The 20,946-nt window shown below is 35.8% G+C and overlaps 1 protein-coding gene across 2 annotated transcripts in view; it reads left to right on the top strand.

The window, feature by feature from the left end:
• Positions 1-20,946, top strand: part of OSTN (osteocrin) — a 43,542-nt gene that overhangs the window by 19,711 nt on the left and 2,885 nt on the right. For both annotated transcript variants that reach the window (XM_072751500.1, XM_026007179.2), the window contains exon 4: positions 17,510-17,602. In XM_072751500.1, the coding sequence (XP_072607601.1) occupies positions 17,510-17,594 (85 nt within the window). In that variant the 3' untranslated portion in view covers positions 17,595-17,602. The remainder of the gene's footprint in view (positions 1-17,509; positions 17,603-20,946) is intronic.

Raw genomic sequence — 20,946 nt, 5'->3', positions numbered from 1 at the left:
GCAAGTCAGACTATAGGGAACTGCAAAACGAATAGTCCAATTTCTTCAATAAAAGAATTACAAGGTTTTGAAGAAAAAGAAAGAGATGGAAGGGAAAGGGGATCCTAAAGATGAAAGCAGAATAAGACATTTATTAACCAGTCACAATGTTAGGGGGTCCTAATTCAAACAAGTGATTTATTTAAAAAATAACTTATGTAGGAGACAATTGTAAATATGAGCAAAAGCTACTTGATGATTTTAAGTAATTATTGTGTACTTTTAAATATCAAAATGGTACTGTGGTTACATTAAGAGAGGTTCTCATTTAAATATTTCATTGAATGTGTTTATCTTGGATTTACTCCAAAGTCATACAGGAGTGAGAACAGAATGGATGAAACAGGTTTGCCTAACTGGTGATTGCTGACTTAGAATGAGGGATATTTGGGAGCTTATTATACTATTCTATTTGACAGGTGCCTGAAATGTCCCATGATAAATTAAAGGGAAAAAAGCTACACACTGAAAGAAAGAGTAGATTAGATCTGGCCAAACAGTAATGAATTCATCATATGAGAAGGCTAAGGAAATTACTTTAGAATACACCAAGAGATGGAGAACAGAATGAGAAATTACAACATATAAATTAATCTAATAAGAGTTTAGTGGGAACAAATAGAACAGAAGGAATCACTACTTGAGGAGATGGGGTTATTTTTTTCAATATTTTCCAGAAAAGGTAAAATAAAATATAAATTTTCATATTCAGCAGTAATAACAAATTTTGACTGAAATAACTAGTATTGGTTTTGATCATTAAGTGGATTAAGAATAATTATTCTGTGGAAAGGAACTCATGTAAGAGATGGTTTACAGGCTTGAACATTCAGGGCATGTTCTTGCAAGGGCTTAATAGCATGGTGTTGGCTCAATATCAGATACAGACAAGAAGCAATATAGGAAACGAAATTGGGAAGGAGATTTGGGGCCACACAGGGACATCATGTTCAAAAACTATGTTCAAAAACCAGGCAAACCCCATATATAAACTCATTCAGTATCTCTGAAGCTAGACAGTGAAAGTCCCATCTAACGTATATAAATCAAGAAAGCATCTTAGAGTAACTGATGATCTTAGGAGGTCAAAAATTAGTTTTCTATTTCCTTTATTTCTACCTTACCCTTCACTTCTGACTACTTCCAGAAATTGGAAATGAGTTAAGTGAAACTAATATATTTGCACAGTAGTTTCCTGATGAGTTTTAAAAATTGAGGATTTCCCTTAATGTAGACTTTTTATCTTGTTTCACGTCTGGAATTAAAATACAAAGACAAGGCTTTTCTGTAGTCTCTGGCATAACAACAAAGGTGAGCTCCGATGTCAGGATTATTTTATTTTGAATTTATTTAGAATTACCTATATACATTAATAATTTTCTCATGTAGATGTAAGTTATTTATGCATTTTATATTTTTATTTTCAATAGTTGATGTTTTACTCTTTCAAAGTAAATTCAAAGGGCACATCTTGTGTGGGGAGTGTTCCGGTTTTATATTTTTAATAGGGATTCCTGTTCTTGGTCTTAAATTAAATATTATATTTGGTTTGTATATTAGGAAGGTGAGAAACTTAAAATAAGTAGTAGCTCTTATATAAAATATTTCTCTATACCTTCTTGAGTTTTAATAGAAAAATAATTAGATTTTTTCAAAATGTAATGATAACTCAAGATTAAAGATTAAAATTTTCAATCATCTGATAAAAAAAAGTATCTTTGTATCACTGAAATGTATATAAAACAGTGACAGGACAAAAATTTGCATTTTCCCATATTTAGTAGAAAAAGACACAGTTTAGAATCCTGCAACTTTTTTATTAAAAGAAAATTCATAAGAACTATAGTAATTTTGCTTGGGAGAGTCACACATAAGGTTATTTGCTGCTCTTTTATCATATTTGAGACAATAGCTTTGGTCCATTAATCCAGGTAGCTTTAAACTCTTCTCTATATATTTTTAAAATTTCACAAAATTAGGAAATATCGTTTACTTTAAAATGCATGCGTACACACTTTCTTTGTTGCTTACAACCTATGGTTTTTGTGACTATGCCATCAAGTTTTATCCTTCCCAGGCATGCATTCTCTATCTTCTCATATTCACCCAGAGAGGAGCATGGGCCTGAGATCAATTTTCATACAATAGCCCCAAGATTGTATCCATCACTTAATCCAGGGATCCATAAACTTTTTTGGGTCATGGGCCACTTTGGGTAGTTTGGTGAAACTTCCTTCTTATATTATTATTTTTAAGTGAATAATATTCATAAAGTTCAAATCTTACCAATATTCGTAAAGTTCAAATCTTACCAATAGAATTATTCTGTATATAGAATTTTCCAAAAATTTTAAATTAATCAGTAAATAACAGCATATATGTTTATTAATACATAAAATAACAAGTTCTAAGAGCCAAGTCTAAAAAGTAACAATCAATTCAAGTAGCACTGAACATAAAAGCAATTTCGAAGTATCTACAGTGACTGAAATGTGATCTGAATGTAGCTGTGATTTCTATTTGTAACAGAGGTCTAGACACTCCTCATGTTATTGTGATTTGTTCCCTGCATTCATATTTCCATTAGAGGGCAATGAAACTGAAGATGTAACATTTTCCCATCACATTTATAGATACCTGAACTATATTGGTACAGGACTCCATATTTTAAAAATCTGACTTTCAAGTATATGACATGCATTATTTTATTTCCAATTATTTTAAAATATTCAGAAAAGGAAGATTTTACACTCTGCTTTTGAAAAGCTTCATAAGAGATGGAAATAGGAAAATGAATAGTTGGGGAAAAATTTAAAAAAAAATCATGAAAGGATAAACAGAGCAAAGTCTATGCCAGATCATATTAAAATGAAGCAAAGAACCACCTATTGGTTCCTATTTTGTATGATGCTTAGCTTTTTTCCTACCTCAGTTTGACACAGGCTGTACTTTCAAATGGATGTGTAAATTACTTTAATTCACAGGGCGAAGTTAACCATGCTTTGAAGTCCAAAGTATTTTCCTCATTCAGCTCATCTGTTTAAAGCCTGAAGTTAATGAATGGTTTTCTCATTTATGCAAATAAAGCAGCTATGATTATATCCCTGGCCAAGTAGTATCTACTGCATAAATGACCCTCTAATATTAGAAGATGCTAATAATTGGCCTGGAATTTCTCTAAAAACTGTGTTCCTTCATTCCCTCCCACAATGCTGAGACTACCTTGGGGAAATAAAAACAGTACTAGTACTCGATATCTATATTTACTTGCTCTAAGTATTTTCTGTTATTGTTTGAATTCCCTCATTAATATTTTGGGGTCAGCCAAGCAAGTGATATTATTGTGTCAGTCAGAGTTTCTGCAGGAAACAAGCAGCACGTGTGACATAGGAAAATTTGAGAAGGATTTGTTCACAACAGGACTTTTTATAAAAGACAGAGCAGAGAGGAATTGTTGTGGATGGCACAACAGCCTGAGACACTGGTCCGAAGAGAGAAGGAAGGGAGGAGGTTTCCAAAAGTCAGAGAGACAGTCCTTAACAGCCAGATGGGTCAAGAGAAGCAGTGACCTTCCATCAAGAGGAAGTGATCTTGGAGGGCAGGAGGCAGGGGGAATTATCCTGATGTCACTTCCTCTGTTTTTCTAGTCTCTTTCCAAGGTTGCACATTACCTAACCAAACCAAAGACAGAGAGCAAAGGAACTTTTATGTGACCCAAAGAGGTCGGCCTCCTGGACTGAAAGTCAAATGAGCAAAGGCAGGGATTAATTCTGGCAAGCAGACGCTGGACTCCCAACGTAATTATACACATTGTACAGATTCAGGTCAATAAACTTTGCTCCAGGACATTGTTATTATAACCACTTAATTCAAAGAGAAGGACCCTGTGGGACACACTCAGAAAAAACATTTTAATCCTCACCTACATGCAATCTAACCCATTCAGTAGAAGTTGGCTTTTTTTTTCCTATCTTTTAGATAAAGACAAGGACAGGTACTAGGACTCCACTGGTCCCATTGAAATAATAAAGACCCCTCTGGTCACTTTTATTAGAAAACAACCATATTTCAGTCATCAAAATAACTGTTCTTACGTCTTAGCCCATACCATAGATATGATTAAAGTTTCTCTGCTCCCCTGCTTAGGCCCCATTCAAGCTGTAAAACTGTAATGGGAAAGGTAGGGGTGCTTCTAGTCAGTTGATCCTCACCCCTCCTCCTACTACAGTGGGCTGCCTTCCACTTCCCTGGTCTTGGGGATGGCAGTACAGAGTGGTAAAAAGAAAAAAAAAAATCTGACCTGACTGATACTGTTATGCCCTGGCTTTGGTGCTCTGTGGCCTCAGTAAATGACCAAAGCTAATTCCTTATCATAGGATGTTTTTTTTTGGGGGGGGGGTCATCACATAACCCCCATTGGGAACGTTGATATACACATCCTTGCTTCCTGCAATGTCTCTCCCCTGGTAAGTCAGTTTGCCCCTCAGCCTCATCCTCCCTTCTCAAATTCTTCATTTGACACCACCACCAGCATCACCCCTGATGGCAAGGCCTTCAGGGAAGGTGCCTCTTGTAATGAACCTAGGCCAACTGTACCCATTGTGCTTGCCCTGCATCTGCTCCACAGAAAACCCACACCTTTGATTCTGGTCACTGAAACTAAAGCTATTCCCTGTGTCACCATCTCTTCACTCTTGCTTGGTGGAACTCATAGCTTCTTGCTCTTCAGATTTTCTTGACACTATCTCTGAGGCCTGCCTGCTTCCATGGGTATATGTCAGGCTGTCTACATTTTTTCTTGAAGCTTGCCCCACATATGAAAGAAGAGGAAAAATACCACTGTTCTCCAATATCTCACTCCACAGTAATTCTCCTCAATCACCTACTCTACATCAGTTCTTTTACTGGAGTCAAGTTGGGAAAATCAATTTTTAGGAAACCCCTTTGCAAAAACTTTGTGAGTCTAGCATCCCACTTTGGAATGCAAGAAGAAACATTTGCTACCTACTTCTGTTTTTCCTTAGCTTTTTTGAGGCCACAGCCAAAACTAAGATAGAAAAAAAAAATCCCATTTTAACATTCTGATATATATGGGTTTTTTTCCTAATCCCTATAACTCCCTAAGAAGATATTATTATTCTCATTTATTTGCATATTTTCAGGGAGACAAAATGATTTTCCTGAGTTTACCAGCCATAACATTAGATTGTTTAAATACAAACCCAATGACATTCCAGGTAAACAGCTGCTTCTAATGAAGAAATTAAAGTCCTGCATGAATAAGGCACTTTTCCAAGGCCTAGAACAGCAAGGTTTACTTAGAATGTATACATTAAATAAATAGTTTCAGAGAAAAATTATACCAATGATATATAGGTTTCAATCCAAAGCCAGACATAAAATTCAGACGACAGTTGAGAATAGAAGTTGTGGTTTCATCTTGTCAGATATGATTGCCCTTCTTGATGACAGTCCCAAAGCTTAAAGATAAAAATCCTAACATTTCATTTGCCTTTCTAATTAATTGTGAAACAATGATACAGACCTAGACTGACATAGACGTCTCATGGTTTTTGCTATTCCTTTCCAGCTCTTATTTGGTGATGCCCAAGGAAGTAGTTCAAAATGGGCTCAATTTCGGAGTGAGAAACACAGGAAAATAATTCAAAGTATGGTACCCTATTTCCCTGCTTCCTTTTTCCCAGTCAAAAAGCCTGGCTGAATAATAGGAAATGCTCTTAAGCATAATGATCCAGGACTACTGTTCCTTATAGCTGCTCTTTATTGCCAGCCTCTCATCACAGCAGCTCAACACCACAGACTGAGACAGTCCCTTTGCCTTCACTTCCTACCCTAGCTCGTATATGAATGAGTTTAAAACCTTCTCCCCAAAGAAGATTCCATGGATAAGATTTGATATGTACATCACCCACCGCAAATAAATAAATAAATAAATAAATAAATAAATAAATAAATAAATAAATAAAAATTCTAGAAGACATTTTTATGTAAATCTATTTGCTGGGTAGAAGTTCTGAAGGTTTCATTAGGTCCTCACAAAGTTTCATGAGCCAAGCAAATGAAGATCCCCTATACCTTATCCTAGCACTCTACAGCAATTACAAAATCAAGCAAGCCTATATTACTTTACAGAAACTTGAATCTCATTTTTTACTCGTGTTCATGGTTTGTTTCTGAAGGCCTGTTCATATGCTCATTCCTTGGGATAATACTTCAGAAGGTGACATTATGCTTAGTCAGCACCATCATCATAAATTTAATAGAATCCACTTAAATTTGAATTACTACTTTGAAATAGAATTCCAAAAGTCATACATCAACTTTCTGCTAAGCCAAATAGCACTTTCTTCCATCTTCCTAAACACATCCCATTTATTAAGCCTCAAATTTCCATGTAGAGGAACTCTAATAAGGGAAAGACTGGCTTTTTGTCTTACCTACCCTTGATTCACTCCCTTCTGGAAGAGAAAGTAGTCATTTATCTAATAGGCCACTTATTGAGGACGAGTTGAGCATGTTTAGTAGATCCCTTTCTTCCTGTTATTAGATAACCATGACTAGTCACATAAAGCTGTCTAATACTAGCAGGAAATATGAAGAAGGCCTTTCAAATGCAGATGTCAAGTCATATCTTATATTCGGCTGATCACTAAGAAAAATGACATTTTGATTTCCTTTCATTGATCATAGCTTGTTTACCTATTGTTTCTGAATGTGGATTCTGGGGGAAAAGGGGTATTATGTATTGGTCCCTAAAAATTACATCATCATTCAGACTTATTATGGTCCTTCATCCTAATATTCTGGAATTTAGATTCAAAAGCCCAATTGTCTGTTTCAAACATGACCCTGTGGACTTTGATGATTTCCCTTTTCATGATTTAAAGGGCTTTGCTGAGTCCTTCATTTTAGTCTATCCTCATACATTAGTTCTTTCAAGTTCATATAGCTGTCCTCTTACAGTCATTTCTTCTTTTTTTAAGTTTGTTTGTAAAGATTTTATTTATTTCTTTGACAGAGAGAGAGAGAGAGAGAGAAATCATAAGCAGGTATAGAGGCAGACAGAAGGAGAGGGAGAAGCAAACTCCCTGCTAAGCAGGGAGCCTGATGTAGGGCTCCAACCCTGGACCCTGGGCTCTTGACCTGAGCTGAAGGCAGACGTTTAACTGACTGAGGTACCAGGCACCCGAAGTTTATTTATTTAAGTAATCTCTACCCACAATGTGGGGCTTGAACTCATGACCCTGAGATCGAGTCACATGTTCTTCCTACTGAGCCATCCAGGCACCCCCTCATCCAGTCATTTCTTAATTCTATACCTTAGTTTTGAATTGCAACAACAAAGATTGCAGGATTCAGAGGCCATCATTTGTTATTGTTTCCACATACTCCAAAAATTCTTCCTGGGACCTGCAAATTAGGTGTGATCTCTTGTGGAATCCCAGAGCATTTTGAACTTCGCTGTATTAGATACCTATTGCTATACAGGTGAACTACCCAACACTTAACAGCTTAAGACATTAATAAACATTGATGTTCTTGTATAATTTCTGTGCATCAGAAACCCAGAAAACTCTTGCCTGAATGCATTCTGGCTCCAATGTTCCTGTAAAGGTTACAGTGAAGAAGTTGGCCAAGGCAGCAGTCACCTGGAGGTGTATATCAGGGCTGGATTATCCATTTCCAAAATGACCCATTCAACATGGCTGATGGCAGGAAGTCTTAGTTCCTCACTGGCAGTTGGCAGGAGGCTTTAGTTCATTGCCACATAAACCTCTCTATAGGACTGTCAGAGTGTCCTTAGGAAATGGCAGATGACTTCCATAATGTGAGTGATCCAATATGGAAGAAGCTGCAACATTTCCATGACTTAGCTTTGAAAGTCACACATTAATCACAATATACTGTTGGTTACAGAAGTCAGCCCTGCTCAGTGTGGAAGGAGACTGCATTATGGTGGCGTTACTGAGGTTCATGTTGGATCCTGGCTACTGTACTCATCTAAGCCTCATAGTATAATAATTCCATCTTTTACTAATCTAAATTACTGAATTATTTAAGGGACCCCCAGTGGCTGAGTCAGATAAGGATCTGCCTTCAACTCAGGTCATGATCCCATAGTCCTGAGATCGAACCCCCTGTCAGATCCCTGCTCAGCGAGGAGCTTGTTAAGCCCCTCTCCCTTTGCCCCTCTCCCTAGCTTATGCTCTCTTTTTCTCAAATAAATAAATAAAATCTTAAAAAATAAATTTCTGAGCTATTAAAAAGAACATCCTCTGTTTACCATTACTGCATATGTTCCTTTTCTGCATATTACTCAAAGTTGCTGGAGTGGCATGCCTTTCTTGACAGGGCCTGACATTTTATTGACCATTTAAGAGATACCAGCAGATAAGACTGTTGTTTTTAGAGAACATTCCCCACACTCTGATTCTTAGGTTTCTTTCCTTGGAGCTCGAAATTGTAAAGCAGGATTGGTAAAAGTTGTTGTTGTATAAAACAATTGGGAGAAAGAAAAGGAAAACATTTACATTCACATGAAATAGCTATTAACTTCAATGAAGCTCCAGTCCACAAACTAAGCTTAAAATTTTTAAAGCTCTGGTTACCATATGGGACATATTTTCATACCTTGATGTAATTAAATCCAAATAGGATAACCAAAAAAGAAGGTACAATCTTCAATTCATTTCATGAGAAAGCATTATCTGGTCATCAAAACTATATACAGAAAGAACAAGAAAAAAATTTAAAATAGTAGCATTAAGGAGAGAAGATAAAATTCCTACAAAAAAATATCAAAACAATTCCAGTAATGTATTAAAAAGACAATACAGCATCATCTTTGAGTTCATCACAAAAATACAATATAAGGTTGGTTTGCTTTGGAAAGTCAATTAACAGGATAATAGACTGAAGAAGCTAAGCCAGATCATTCAATAGATGCAGAAAAAGCACTCAGTAAAATTAAACATCTACTTATGATCAAAATCACTGATAAACTAATAATAGAAATAGAGGGAAACTTTGTTTTAACCAAGTAAAGGGCACCTATTAAAAAACCTTACAGCCCATGCTTTTAAATGGTGTCACAACAATAGAAAATCTAATAAACTATGAAAGGTCTTTTATGGAGAAAATTACAAAAATTCTTGAGAAGGCATGAAAGATAACCTAAAGAAAGATCTTAGATAGTAAGATTCGATATCGTAAAGACTTCAGTTCTCTCCAGACTTATTTATACCTTTGATTCGATACAATTTGAGGTAAAGTTGCAAAAGGATTGTCCATGAACCTAACATTTATAAATAACTGAGTATGAATATAAAAAAATGACCTTTGTCTCATTCCATATATAAAAAATTTCAAAAGAATTAAGAACGTAAATGTGAAAGGAAAAACTACAAAAATATTTTAGGATGAAATAAAGGAATATCTTCATAACATTAGAGCAGGAGTCATTAATAAACAAAAAGTAAAAATATTGATAAATTTAAAAACAACATTAAAGATTTTCATAAAAGACACAATAAAGACTAACCACAAATGGGAAAGTATTTCGCATATAACTGACAAAAATCTAACTTTTGGAGTATTTGTAACCCTCCTACAAATCAATATTAAAAAAAAAAGAAGGGGATCCCTGGGTGGCGCAGCGGTTTGGCGCCTGCCTTTGGCCCGGGGCGCGATCCTGGAGACCCGGGATCGAATCCCACGTCGGGCTCCCGGTGCATGGAGCCTGCTTCTCCCTCTGCCTGTGTCTCTGCCTCTCTCTCTCTCTCTCTCTCTCTGTGACTATCATAAATAAATAAAAATTAAAAAAAAAATTAAAAAAAAAATAAAAGAAAAAGAAGAAGAACTAACTGGGATACCTGAGTGGTAAGTGTCGGGCTCTTGCTTTTGGCTCAAGATTTTAGGGTTGTGAGATTGAGCCCTGCCTGGGGCTTCAAGCAGGGTGTGGAATCTGCTTAAAATTCTCTCCTCCCACTGCACCTCCCCACCTTCTCTGTCTATCTCTCTCCCTCTCTAAAAAAAAAAAAAAGAAAAAGAAAAAAAGAAAAAAAAGAAAAAAGAAAAAAGAAAAAAAAAGAAAAGAAAAGAAAAAAGAAAACAAAACAAAACAAAAACTAACCAATAGAAAACAGGCAGCAGACTTGAACAGGTACTTCCATGAGAAGAAATCCAAGCAGCCAATAAACAAAGGAAAAGGGGAGAAACTTATTCAGGGGAACCAAATTAAAACCACAATGAGATAAAATTGCAAATGCTTGACATCTTGCCATTTGCAACAACATGGATAGAAGTAGAGGATATCATGCTAAGTGAAATAAGTCAGTCAGAGAAAGACAAATACCATATGATTTCACTCATTTGTGGAATTTCTGAAACAAAACAGATGAATATAGGGGAAGATGAAAAGCCCACATTGCAAGGTTTGGCCTAGATCTGAAACAATTGGGAGTTGTCACACACCACTCTTGGATATGTAAATTGGTACAACTTTGGAACAGTCTGTCACTAGGTAATAGAATTAAGCATAGGCATAGTTGACAATGGTACTTCTAAAAACACACTTGAGAGAAATCTTTAAATGTGCCCTAAAGGCATCTATAAGAAAATTTTCATCTGAAGAATACGTAACAAAAAAAAAAAGAAAATAATTCCAATTTCCATCTATGGTAGAATGTCTAAATAAGTGGTTTTATGTTAATAGAATGAAATATTTACAGCAGTGAAAATAAAGAACTGAAGCTATATATATCAACATGGACAAATCTCAAAGCAAAATACTTGCTGAAAGAAGTCAAGAAGAGTTCGTACATGATTTCTTTTAATTTTTTTAAATTTTTACTTATTTATGATGGTCACACACAGAGAGAGAGGCAGAGACACAGGCAGGGGGAGAAGCAGGCTCCATGCACCGGGAGCACGACGTGGGATTCGATCCCGGATCCCCAGGATCGCGCCCTGGGCCAAAGGCAGGCGCTAAACCGCTGCACCACCCAGGGATCCCAATTTCTTTTAAATAAAATTTTAGAACCATCTACACTAAACAAGAGAGTTTTGAATAATACATCTAGATTATAAGGAAAAGCAAGGAGATAATTAGACCAAAATGCAGTCTACAGATTACCTTGGCAATGGAGCCATGAAAGGGACGAAATTTGGGAGCAAGAATGCAGGTTAATTCCAAAGTGCAGGTAATATTCTATTTCTTCATTTGGTGCCAACAAGAATGTTCATTTTATTTTTCTTTAAACTGCAAATAGATAATTCTAGAGGCTATTTCGTATGTGTGAAGTGATTCTCAATAAAATATTTAAATACATATTTTATAACTGTTGTTTTAGAATGTAAAAAGCTTTCTAGAAGGTAGATGATCAAAGAATATAAATGTTTAAAAGAATCCTATTTAACACAAGAAGTATATATTAGTGTAAAGTTTAAAGTTGTGTTTAAAATAATCAATCTATTCTCTATATTAGTTTGGCAGACATTTTTGTATCCTTAAACTATTTCAGAATCGTTTAAAATGGAAAATGAACACAGATCTATAATATAAGCCATGTCATACCATTATTTTGTCACAAGAGGGACTAGATAGTCAGAAAGTACAGCTTTCCCCTTTGGTCTTAAGAATATTTCACTTTCTTAACTTTTATGTTTTACACATTGTTTATTCCTGTAAGTGTACTTGTTTAGAGCTTAGTACAGTGATATATATTTCATAACAGCAAAAGTGTTAAGATAAATACTAGTTTGCCATTTTACTTCTAAATAGTTGGAGGCTGTATAGAAATAATTTAACTTACTGAAATATGATCTTTTTTTGGTTTAACTGCTTTATGGGAATAACTGTTTTCATTTTGTTTTAGTGCCAAAAATGTTAAATACTGAATGGCTTTTCATATATATTTGTTTATTGATTTTTCTTCTTTGATTTAAAGATACATATGAGCATTTGAAACCAATTCCAAATTTTAGAAAAAATATCAAAGTAATTATATGGATCTGTGGCTAGAACAAAAGCATTCATATCCACTTGGCCAGTGGTTTTCAAACTCTGCTGTAAGCACCCTGAAGTGTTTCTGGAAGCTCTTTCAGGGACCACCATATAGGGAGAAGGAGGGGCACTTCTTTACAGTGACAGGTCTTTTTATTATTATTATTATTATTATTATTATTATTATTATTAATTTATTAGAGAGAGAGAGAGCAAGAACACAAGCAGGGGAAGTGGCAGAGGGAGAGAGAATGAGAATAGCAGACTATCTGCTGAGCAAGGAGCCTGATGCAAGGCTGGATCCCAGGATCCCGAGATCATGACCTGACCCAAAGGCAGATGCTTAACTGATTGAGATACCCAGGCGCCCCTATAGAGACAGTTCTTTACTTAACATTTTAGGTATTGATCTCTTTTACAAACCTTTTATTTGTATAAATAGTAAACTACAAATAGTTTGAAAACCAGTGGATAGGGGAGGACTGATAGAAAATGATAGTAGGATCAGTTAAAATGTGTAAAAATGATTTCATTAGCTTTTTCTTTTTTTAAAGATTTTATTTATTTATTTGAGAGAGAAAGAAAAAATACACAGGCAGAGGGAGGGGCAGAGGCAGAGGAAGAAGGAAAAGCAGGCTCCCCAGGGAGCAGGGAGCCCAATGAAGGACTGGATCCCAGGACCCTGAGATCATGACCTGGGCTGAAGGCAGATGCTTAACCAACTAAGCCACCCAGGTGCCCCATTTTTTAAAAGACTTTATTTATTTGTTTGAGAGAGAGAAAAAGCATGAGAGTGAGAACATGATAGGTGAGGAAGGACAGAGAGAGAGAGAGAGAAGCAAGCTCCCCACTGAGCAGGAAGCCCAATGTGAGGCTTGATCCCAGGTCCCTGGGATCCTGACCTGGGCCAAAGACAGATGTTTAACCAACCAAGCGACCCAGGTGCCCCATGGTTTTTTTTTTTTTTTTTTTTTTTTAAGATTTTATTTATTTGAGAGAGAGAGAGGGAGGCCTCGTTAGCTTTTCTCAAGTAAAATGTGAGCTTTAACAGATAATGCATATCTCATTCACCACTGTATGCCCAGCGCAGAGAATAAATAACAATGGTTCTGCATAAAGCAATCAAATTTAGTTAAGAAATAAGTGTGTTAAATAAACAAACAGGTCTGAAAGATAGGCGAGCAGGTATTATCTAAATTTTATCAGAGAGAGAGAGAGAAGCTCAGAATGACAACAGTCTTACAAACGCTTACACTACCATTAAGTAGAAGAACCAAATAGAATCAAAGTCTTTCATATCCTGGTTCCTAATCAAGTCTTGGGGAAAGAATGGAAGGAAAGGACATGGAACAAGGGAAGATGTAAGGAAAAAAATAATTTATTTGCCTTTCCATCACTATAGCTGCCTTTTATTTGCTTGAGCAAAAAAAGATCAACTGCAGGAAAGAAAGGGGAAAATGCTACTTTCATTTATTTTATCTTTATTTTTAAAAAAATGCATTAGGACTCTTAACCAATACATGTTATGTTCTAATTTATAATAACACATCATACTTTCCTTTAAAAAAGCAGAAGCGGGGATCCCTGGGTGGCGCAGCGGTTTGGCGCCTGCCTTTGGCCCGGGGCGCGATCCTGGAGACCCGGGATCGAATCCCACATCGGGCTCCCGGTGCATGGAGCCTGCTTCTCCCTCTGCCTGTGTCTCTGCCTCTCTCTCTCTCTCTCTCTGTGACTATCATAAATAAATAAAAATTAAAAATAATAATAATAATAAAAAAAATAATAAATAAAAAAGCAGAAGCGTTACTTTTCCTGCCACCATCCATGCCACAGGCGCTTTGGGAGGTCAGATCACATGTGTGGCACTACTCTGCCATTTCCTTCCCCTTCTCACCAGGCTCATGGTAGTAAGAATAAGGTCTCCTCAAGGACATTCACACCATAACCTACAGAACCCATAAGTACATCACCTTACATAGCAAAAGATACTTTGCAGATAGGATTAAAAAGTATGCCATTTCCTTCCCCTTCTCACCAGGCCTAAAGGTGTTTAAAAACATCTGGAAGGGGTTGCTTTCTCACTTCCTCTTCCTACATTTTTTTTCTTTTTTTTTTTCTTCCTCTTCCTACTTGTCTGGAACTTCTGAGCACTCTCCTCCACCCTGAGGTGACTTTTATCTTACCCCTGCCCTGATGGAGTTAGTCAGTAAAGTGACTGAAGGGTTCAAGGAATAAAAAGTCATTATCAGTCTCATTTTTTATATATACACAACATTGCCCACGACATAAGCTCTCAATCACACAAATATATTCATGTTTTATCGCTATGGTAATACATTACCTTAAACTTCTGGACTCAAAACAATACAAATATATTCTGTTACAATTCTATAGGTCCGAAATCCAATAGAACCTTGGCAGTCACCATATGCCAATCTACACAACTTTCCTTAGTTTCCTTTCCAATTAGGTGCAGCCATGTGATGGATTGTTAGCCACTGTGTAGCTATAATTCTCCCTGCTGGCCACTCTGTGCTCTCCTTTGCCTGATGTGCCAGCTGACTAAGGAAGAAGTCAAGAGGTCAGCAGGTAGCACTCCTGGAGGGTCCAGAGGAGAAATCATTTCCTGTTCTTTTAGGTTGTTGGCAGAATTCAGTCCTTTTGGTTGTAGGACTTATATTCTCATTTTCTTTTTTTTTTTTTTTGAAATATTCTCATTTTCTTTTGAGAACCTCTAGAAGTCACAGAATTCCTTTTCTTTTATTTTAAGATTTATTTATTTGAGAGAGACAGAGAGAGAGAGAGAGAGAGAGAGAGAGAGAGAGAGTGTGTGTATGTGTGTGTGTGTGAACAGAGGAGGAGGGTGGAGGGAGAGGGAGAGAGAATCCTCAAGCAGGCTCCCCACTGAGCGCAGAGTCAAGCAAGGACCCTGAGATCATGACCTGAACAGAAATCAAGAGTCAGATGCCCAACTGACTGAGCCACATGGGCACCCCTAGCATTCCTTTGTTCTTGATCCTTTCCTCCATCCTCAAGGCCAGTGGTGGTGGGTTAAGTCCTTCTCAGAGTGAAGCTCTCCAACCAACCCACTCTTCAGTCAGAGTGGGCCTACTCAGATAATTCAGAATAATCCTCTCATCTCAAAGTCCTTTTTAATCCTATCTGCAAAGTATCTTTTGCTATGTAAGGTGATGTACTTATGGGTTCTGTAGGTTATGGTGTGAATGTCCTTGAGGAGACCTTATTCTTACTACCATAAGGAAAATAACTGCTTAAAATAAAAGTTTATAAATTATGTGAATAAAAATAAAAAATATAAAAGGTGTTTTTTCTTTTTTCCAAAAATAATTACTTATAATTATATCAGAATACCCATAGCACAACTGATATGCATAATTTCCTATGACTCTTCATCATTAAATGTGTGCTTATTTTATAGAGAATATGTTTCCCCTTTGACTATCAAGTTGAAAAATATGTAGTCAAAGTAGTATCAAAAAATCCAGAGTACAAAGATAGACCCCACTTAAGAAGGTATGTTTTTCAGAAATCTAAAGAGTAGAGGTAGTGTTATGGCTAGGTTAAGAATAAGCACTAATTTTTTTTCCTGGATTCCCCCCCCCCCCCCCCCCACTGATCGAACTACTGTCTAGCAGACAGCCTTATAAGATCATATATACTATGCCATCTGCATTGACTAACAGAACCACAAGCCAACCTAGAAAAGATGGTGGATGTGAATCAATAGAAAAGAAGGCTGCATTAGGTACAAAACAGAGCAAAACAAAACAAAACAAAACAAAACAAAAAACACATAACATGGCCCTGTTCCTCCAATATCATTTGGAGATAACCTCCAAATTTGATTCATTGCCTATTTTTATCATCTTTGTCTACGTAGTACTAAGCACATATGACTGACATATATAAAGCATTAAATATTAATTACCATCCAATTTATTGTTTTAATTACAATCAGTGTAAATGGATGTTCCATGTGCAAGACACAGTAATAAAAATACCCCGTGTTTCCATTTTTCTCTATACTTCTCAGAGCCTTAAAATCAATTATTTACCTAATAATGATATGAGGAACACTTATTAGACCTGGTAGTTAATAAAGACCTTGTGTCAATAAAAATGAGATATTTTTATCTCTGCGTGTTCTTATTTTCTCATTACTCATCTAAGAGTACTTAATCATAGATTTTTGAAAGCAAAGGCTATGCCTGATTTATCAATCCCAAGGTAGCCGCAGGAGCCTTAAATGGTAGTTACATAATAAATGATAATAGAAAAAAATCATAGATATTGAAGTTTTTGTTCATATTTAATGTTTAAATTGTGTAGTGTATATCGACAATCTAATGCAGGTAGAATAGAAGCGATTCAGAATGTTCTGAAACAAATATGTTAATTCTTTAAGCCTTTGAAAATTGATTCAGTTGAGGATGCCTGGTGGCTAAGTGGTTGAGCGTCTGCCTTTGGCTCGGGTTGTGATCCTGGGATCAAGTCCTGCATCGGGCTCCCTTCGAGGAGACTGCTTCTCCCTCTTCCTGTGTCTCTGCTTCTCTCTGTGTGTCTCTCATGAATAAACAAACAAACAAACAAAATCTTTAAAAATAATTGATTCAGTTGTCTCTGTCTTCATGAAGAAGACTGAAAACTTCTCATAGTTCCAAGGCCAGTGAGAGTTATGTTCTGAGAGTTCTGGGACCTCCCCTATTAGGATTTTTATTTGGTGGAACTAAGGGATGGCAATTACAAATCAAATTAAAACATTTCTTCTTTCTAAAGAGAGAATTTACTAAACATACAAGCTAGAAGTCCTCTCATCTGATTTTTTAAACTTCATTTTAATAATAAAACTATTTTTTTCAAATAATAATTGACATAGAGAATATGTAACAGACAAAGGCCATTTTGTACAAAGCTTCTCTGGGTAAAATCTGAATGACGAAATAAGTGATGACATAAGTAAGCACTGTTACCACCCCCACCATCATTCTTCCCTGGAAGAACCATTCTGAGTCAGAGATTGGGGAAAACACTGACCTAGTGCAATTGTCTTCCATAACAGAGGAATACACCAACATTTGAAAAGAGAAAGGGACTTACCCAAGCTAAACACTCAGCAGATTGATATGCTGATTAGACCCGGCTTTTCATCTGCACTGTTTGATTTTGGATAAGTAATTTAATTTCTCAAACCTTCAGATTCCTCAGATATAAAGTAGAGGTAGTTATACCTACTTTGACAAAGGTTGAGAGGATAAGAGATAGTGTCTGGCACATAATGGGTGCTGATGAAGCTGATGAATGGTAACTAGTGTGTGTATTCCAACTCCTAAAGAAAGCCCCTAGATCTGCAAGATATAAAAGAACAAAAGTCATAACTGATAACTTGGACTTTAGCTTAAAAATGTTCTCCTTGGTTTGTTTCAGGAAAGTAATAGATCATCCAAAAAGGCGATTTGGTGTTCCTGTGGATCGGATTGGTGGAAACCGTCTCTCAAATTCCAGGGGCTGATACCAAACGTGAGTACAATTTGAATGTGTAGCAGGATATGCAGGCTTCGGACTAACATTTCACAATGGACTAATGGATGCATCTTGATTTGTATATTGCCCTTTTGATTTCCTAGCTTATAAATTCACTGTTTCAACATTCCTGTACTCAGTATATTGATGTTAAGTAACTTAAATACATTAAAGAAGCAAAAGAATATTCGAGATCTACTTCACCATAAAAAGATTCAGTTATTCCCACCAATTTTTATATAATTATTGAATTTAATATGTGAGCATGGTTAAAATTCTAATTGATGTAATAAATCATTGATGTAATTGATGTAATAAATACATAACTGTGTAGTAATCCCTCTATTATGAAGAAGACAGATTTCAGTGACACGCACCATTTTGTTGCTAATGACTACATCCCCAGAATTGTAATAACATGGACCATAGGGGAGAGAATAGTATAGCAGAAAGAGTATTAGCCATGGAATCAGAACACCTAATCCCAATCCTAGCTCTGTCACTTGTTCATTATCTTGTTTCCATACTTGTTTCTCTACATCTTGTACCATTAGATAGTGACATAGTGGTATTATGAGAATTAAATTAGATATATATGGGGCACACACTACACAATGTGATCTTCGATTACAGTTCTGAAAATGTACTCTGTGCTGGGCCCTATACTTGGTGCGATCATCCCATTCCATAAATTAGATCCGATCACTATTCAGTATCTTGAGAAGTAGTACATTACGAGGAGTGAAGTGTCAGCTGGAGAGGCCAGCTCTGTGGATCAAACCCCAGTTCATCTATCTGTTAGTTGTGGGACCTTGGTTAAATTCTGAAATTCCACTCTGTAAAATGAGGACAATAATAAATTCTATCAAATTATATTGTCCAGGGTACTAAATGATTGAAACATATTAAGCATTTAAAGTAGTGTCTGACATGTAAGTACTCCATAATAATAGCTAATACTATTATTAATATACAATAAGCAGAAAAGGCATATTAACCCACAATGCCATATGGCTAGTAAATGATGTAAGTAGCTTAAATTCCAGAGCTTAAACTCCAGAAAGCTTAAATTCTGAGCTTACATTTTCAAAAGTATATTTAGTCATACACTATATATTTTAAAAATAAAATGTTAAACATAAAATCTAGGCAACGTATTTTTTCTCAGTAAAGCTTACAGAGGATGCATCCTCCCTCTTAAGCAGATAAGACAATCTGGAACTGTTTTGCCAATTTCAAGCATGAATTTCATGCTTTTTATTTCTCTCAGGATGATCCTTAGACCAATGATACAGATCCCCCAAAACATCACACTATCCCTGAACCTCTCAATTTAAATCCTGCCAGTTTTTTATTTTCATCAAATGCCCTAAACCATAATGAGAAGCCAATATTTTTACTTCAACTTTATTATTCTCAGAATGACTCAGTTAAAAGATTTTTTTTTTTCTCCATGGAGCTCTTGATCAATGAAATCATGAAGTTACTGATGTCCACCAATATGAGAGGATTTAATGAGTACTGTGAATAAAACAGTGCATTTTGAGCACTACCGTCTTCAAAACACGGATTGAACTTTCCTTATATCTAGAGATATACCAAGTATGGTTACTCTTCAGGACTGTTTAAAATCACCACATTATCTTTGAGTAGGATCTAATTGCTATTAAAAACCAAGTAACTCCTTGAAATTAGGATCATAAACCTCCAGTTTCTCGATGTATTGAGAGCATTATGACACTGAGATTGAAACAAATAGGTTTCTACATGTACTCTATCACCTTGGACATGCTGGATTATCACCCATTTTAGTATTTCTGAATTAAACCAAAACAGGTTATGATTTAAAAAATCATGTAGGAAACTCATTTACATATACATTTTCATATGAAATTTTAGACCATACAAACTCCAGATAACCGCTGAACTATGAAAAGGTAGTTGAATTAATATAATGTCTCCTGAATCACTATGGGTGAAATTCAAATTCATATATTATGTCCTTCATAGTGGTATGATGACAACCACTATCCTTATTGCTAAAGTTTCAAGATAGTAATAAAACAAAAGAACAGGCTTAGAATAAAATTTAGCATCATATATTTTCTCTTTCCCTTTTGTCAATCATTGCAGGTGCAGCCGTTCAACCATTAGGTTTCTATTTATTATTTCCTGCCATTATCACTGAGATTTCTCAGATGCTTTTTTACTTCCTCATATGAAGTTTAGTGTTTTATAGTTTATGAATAGTAAAAAAAACATAAAAAATATATCTGATTTCCATTTAACTTTACAAAATCACTTTTGTATGTTATTTCTTATTGGTACAGTATTTTTTGGATTAAGTCACTATGAGTTTCAAAAACATAAAATCTCACTTAATCCAACCTTTTGTTTTGTTTTGTTTTTAACAAAGGAGTCTGTGAGAGGGTCTGTGAGAGGAAATTGATTTGCTCAAAATTTTACAGACTTTTGGAGCAAAATCCCAAACCCAGGTGTCTCTGAACTTCTAGGCCAGCATTCTCTTCATGACCTATAAAGTCTTCAGGATGCTAAGTTGTCATTGCTGGATGCCAACTTTTCTGGTTATACATTTCTAAAACAAACAGAAGTGGGATGTTATACTTTGTGAAAATCTTTGTTCCACTTCTGTGGGAATTAATGTGTACTCTTTTAAAGTAGGTTTATTTGTGGGTTTTCACCTTCTCGGTTTCAGTCTTCATACTAAAAGTGAAACTGGTTCTAATCGTGGAAGTTTTGCGTGGTTTGAGTTTAGATCTAGATGCAGCTGCTGTATGTTACCTAGTTTCCAGAACAAATAACCTCTTCTCAATATGTGTTTTAGAAAAGAAGATAACCTGGTATTTGGAACAATGTCTTCTCCAAGTCATTAACATATTGGACCACAGTTTTGAGTTTTTTATAGGCTTCAGCTCTAAGCAACTCAAATGGGTTTTATTTAACATTTCATATCTTCTCTAAATACAGTTAGCAAGTTCTACATCACTGCCATTGAAACTAGGATGCCTTCCTGATGAAATTTGGTAGAAATAGGACTATTAGTTATGCTTTCCCTTGCTGCCACATGCACGAAGACTTTTAATAATGTAAGGCATATGTTGCTGTATTTTCCTGACAATTTTTTATTTTAGATAAATATTGACACACTATCATTCATATATATTAAAAGAACTCTCAAAGAGCAGAAATATCATGTTTAAATGTCAGTATTATTGTTGGGCCCTTTAAGTAGAGCAAAATATACAATTAGCAATGTGCTTTCATAGCAATAAACTGAAAGTATTAGTTTGATCATTTCTTTTGTATGTCATGGCAACATC

The sequence above is a fragment of the Vulpes vulpes genome, chromosome 3 (assembly GCF_048418805.1).
Source record: "Vulpes vulpes isolate BD-2025 chromosome 3, VulVul3, whole genome shotgun sequence".
NCBI classification, from domain to species: Eukaryota; Metazoa; Chordata; class Mammalia; order Carnivora; family Canidae; genus Vulpes; species Vulpes vulpes.
The sequence above is the reverse complement of the archived record's forward strand: the minus strand, read 5'-3'. Positions and strand labels throughout refer to the sequence as shown.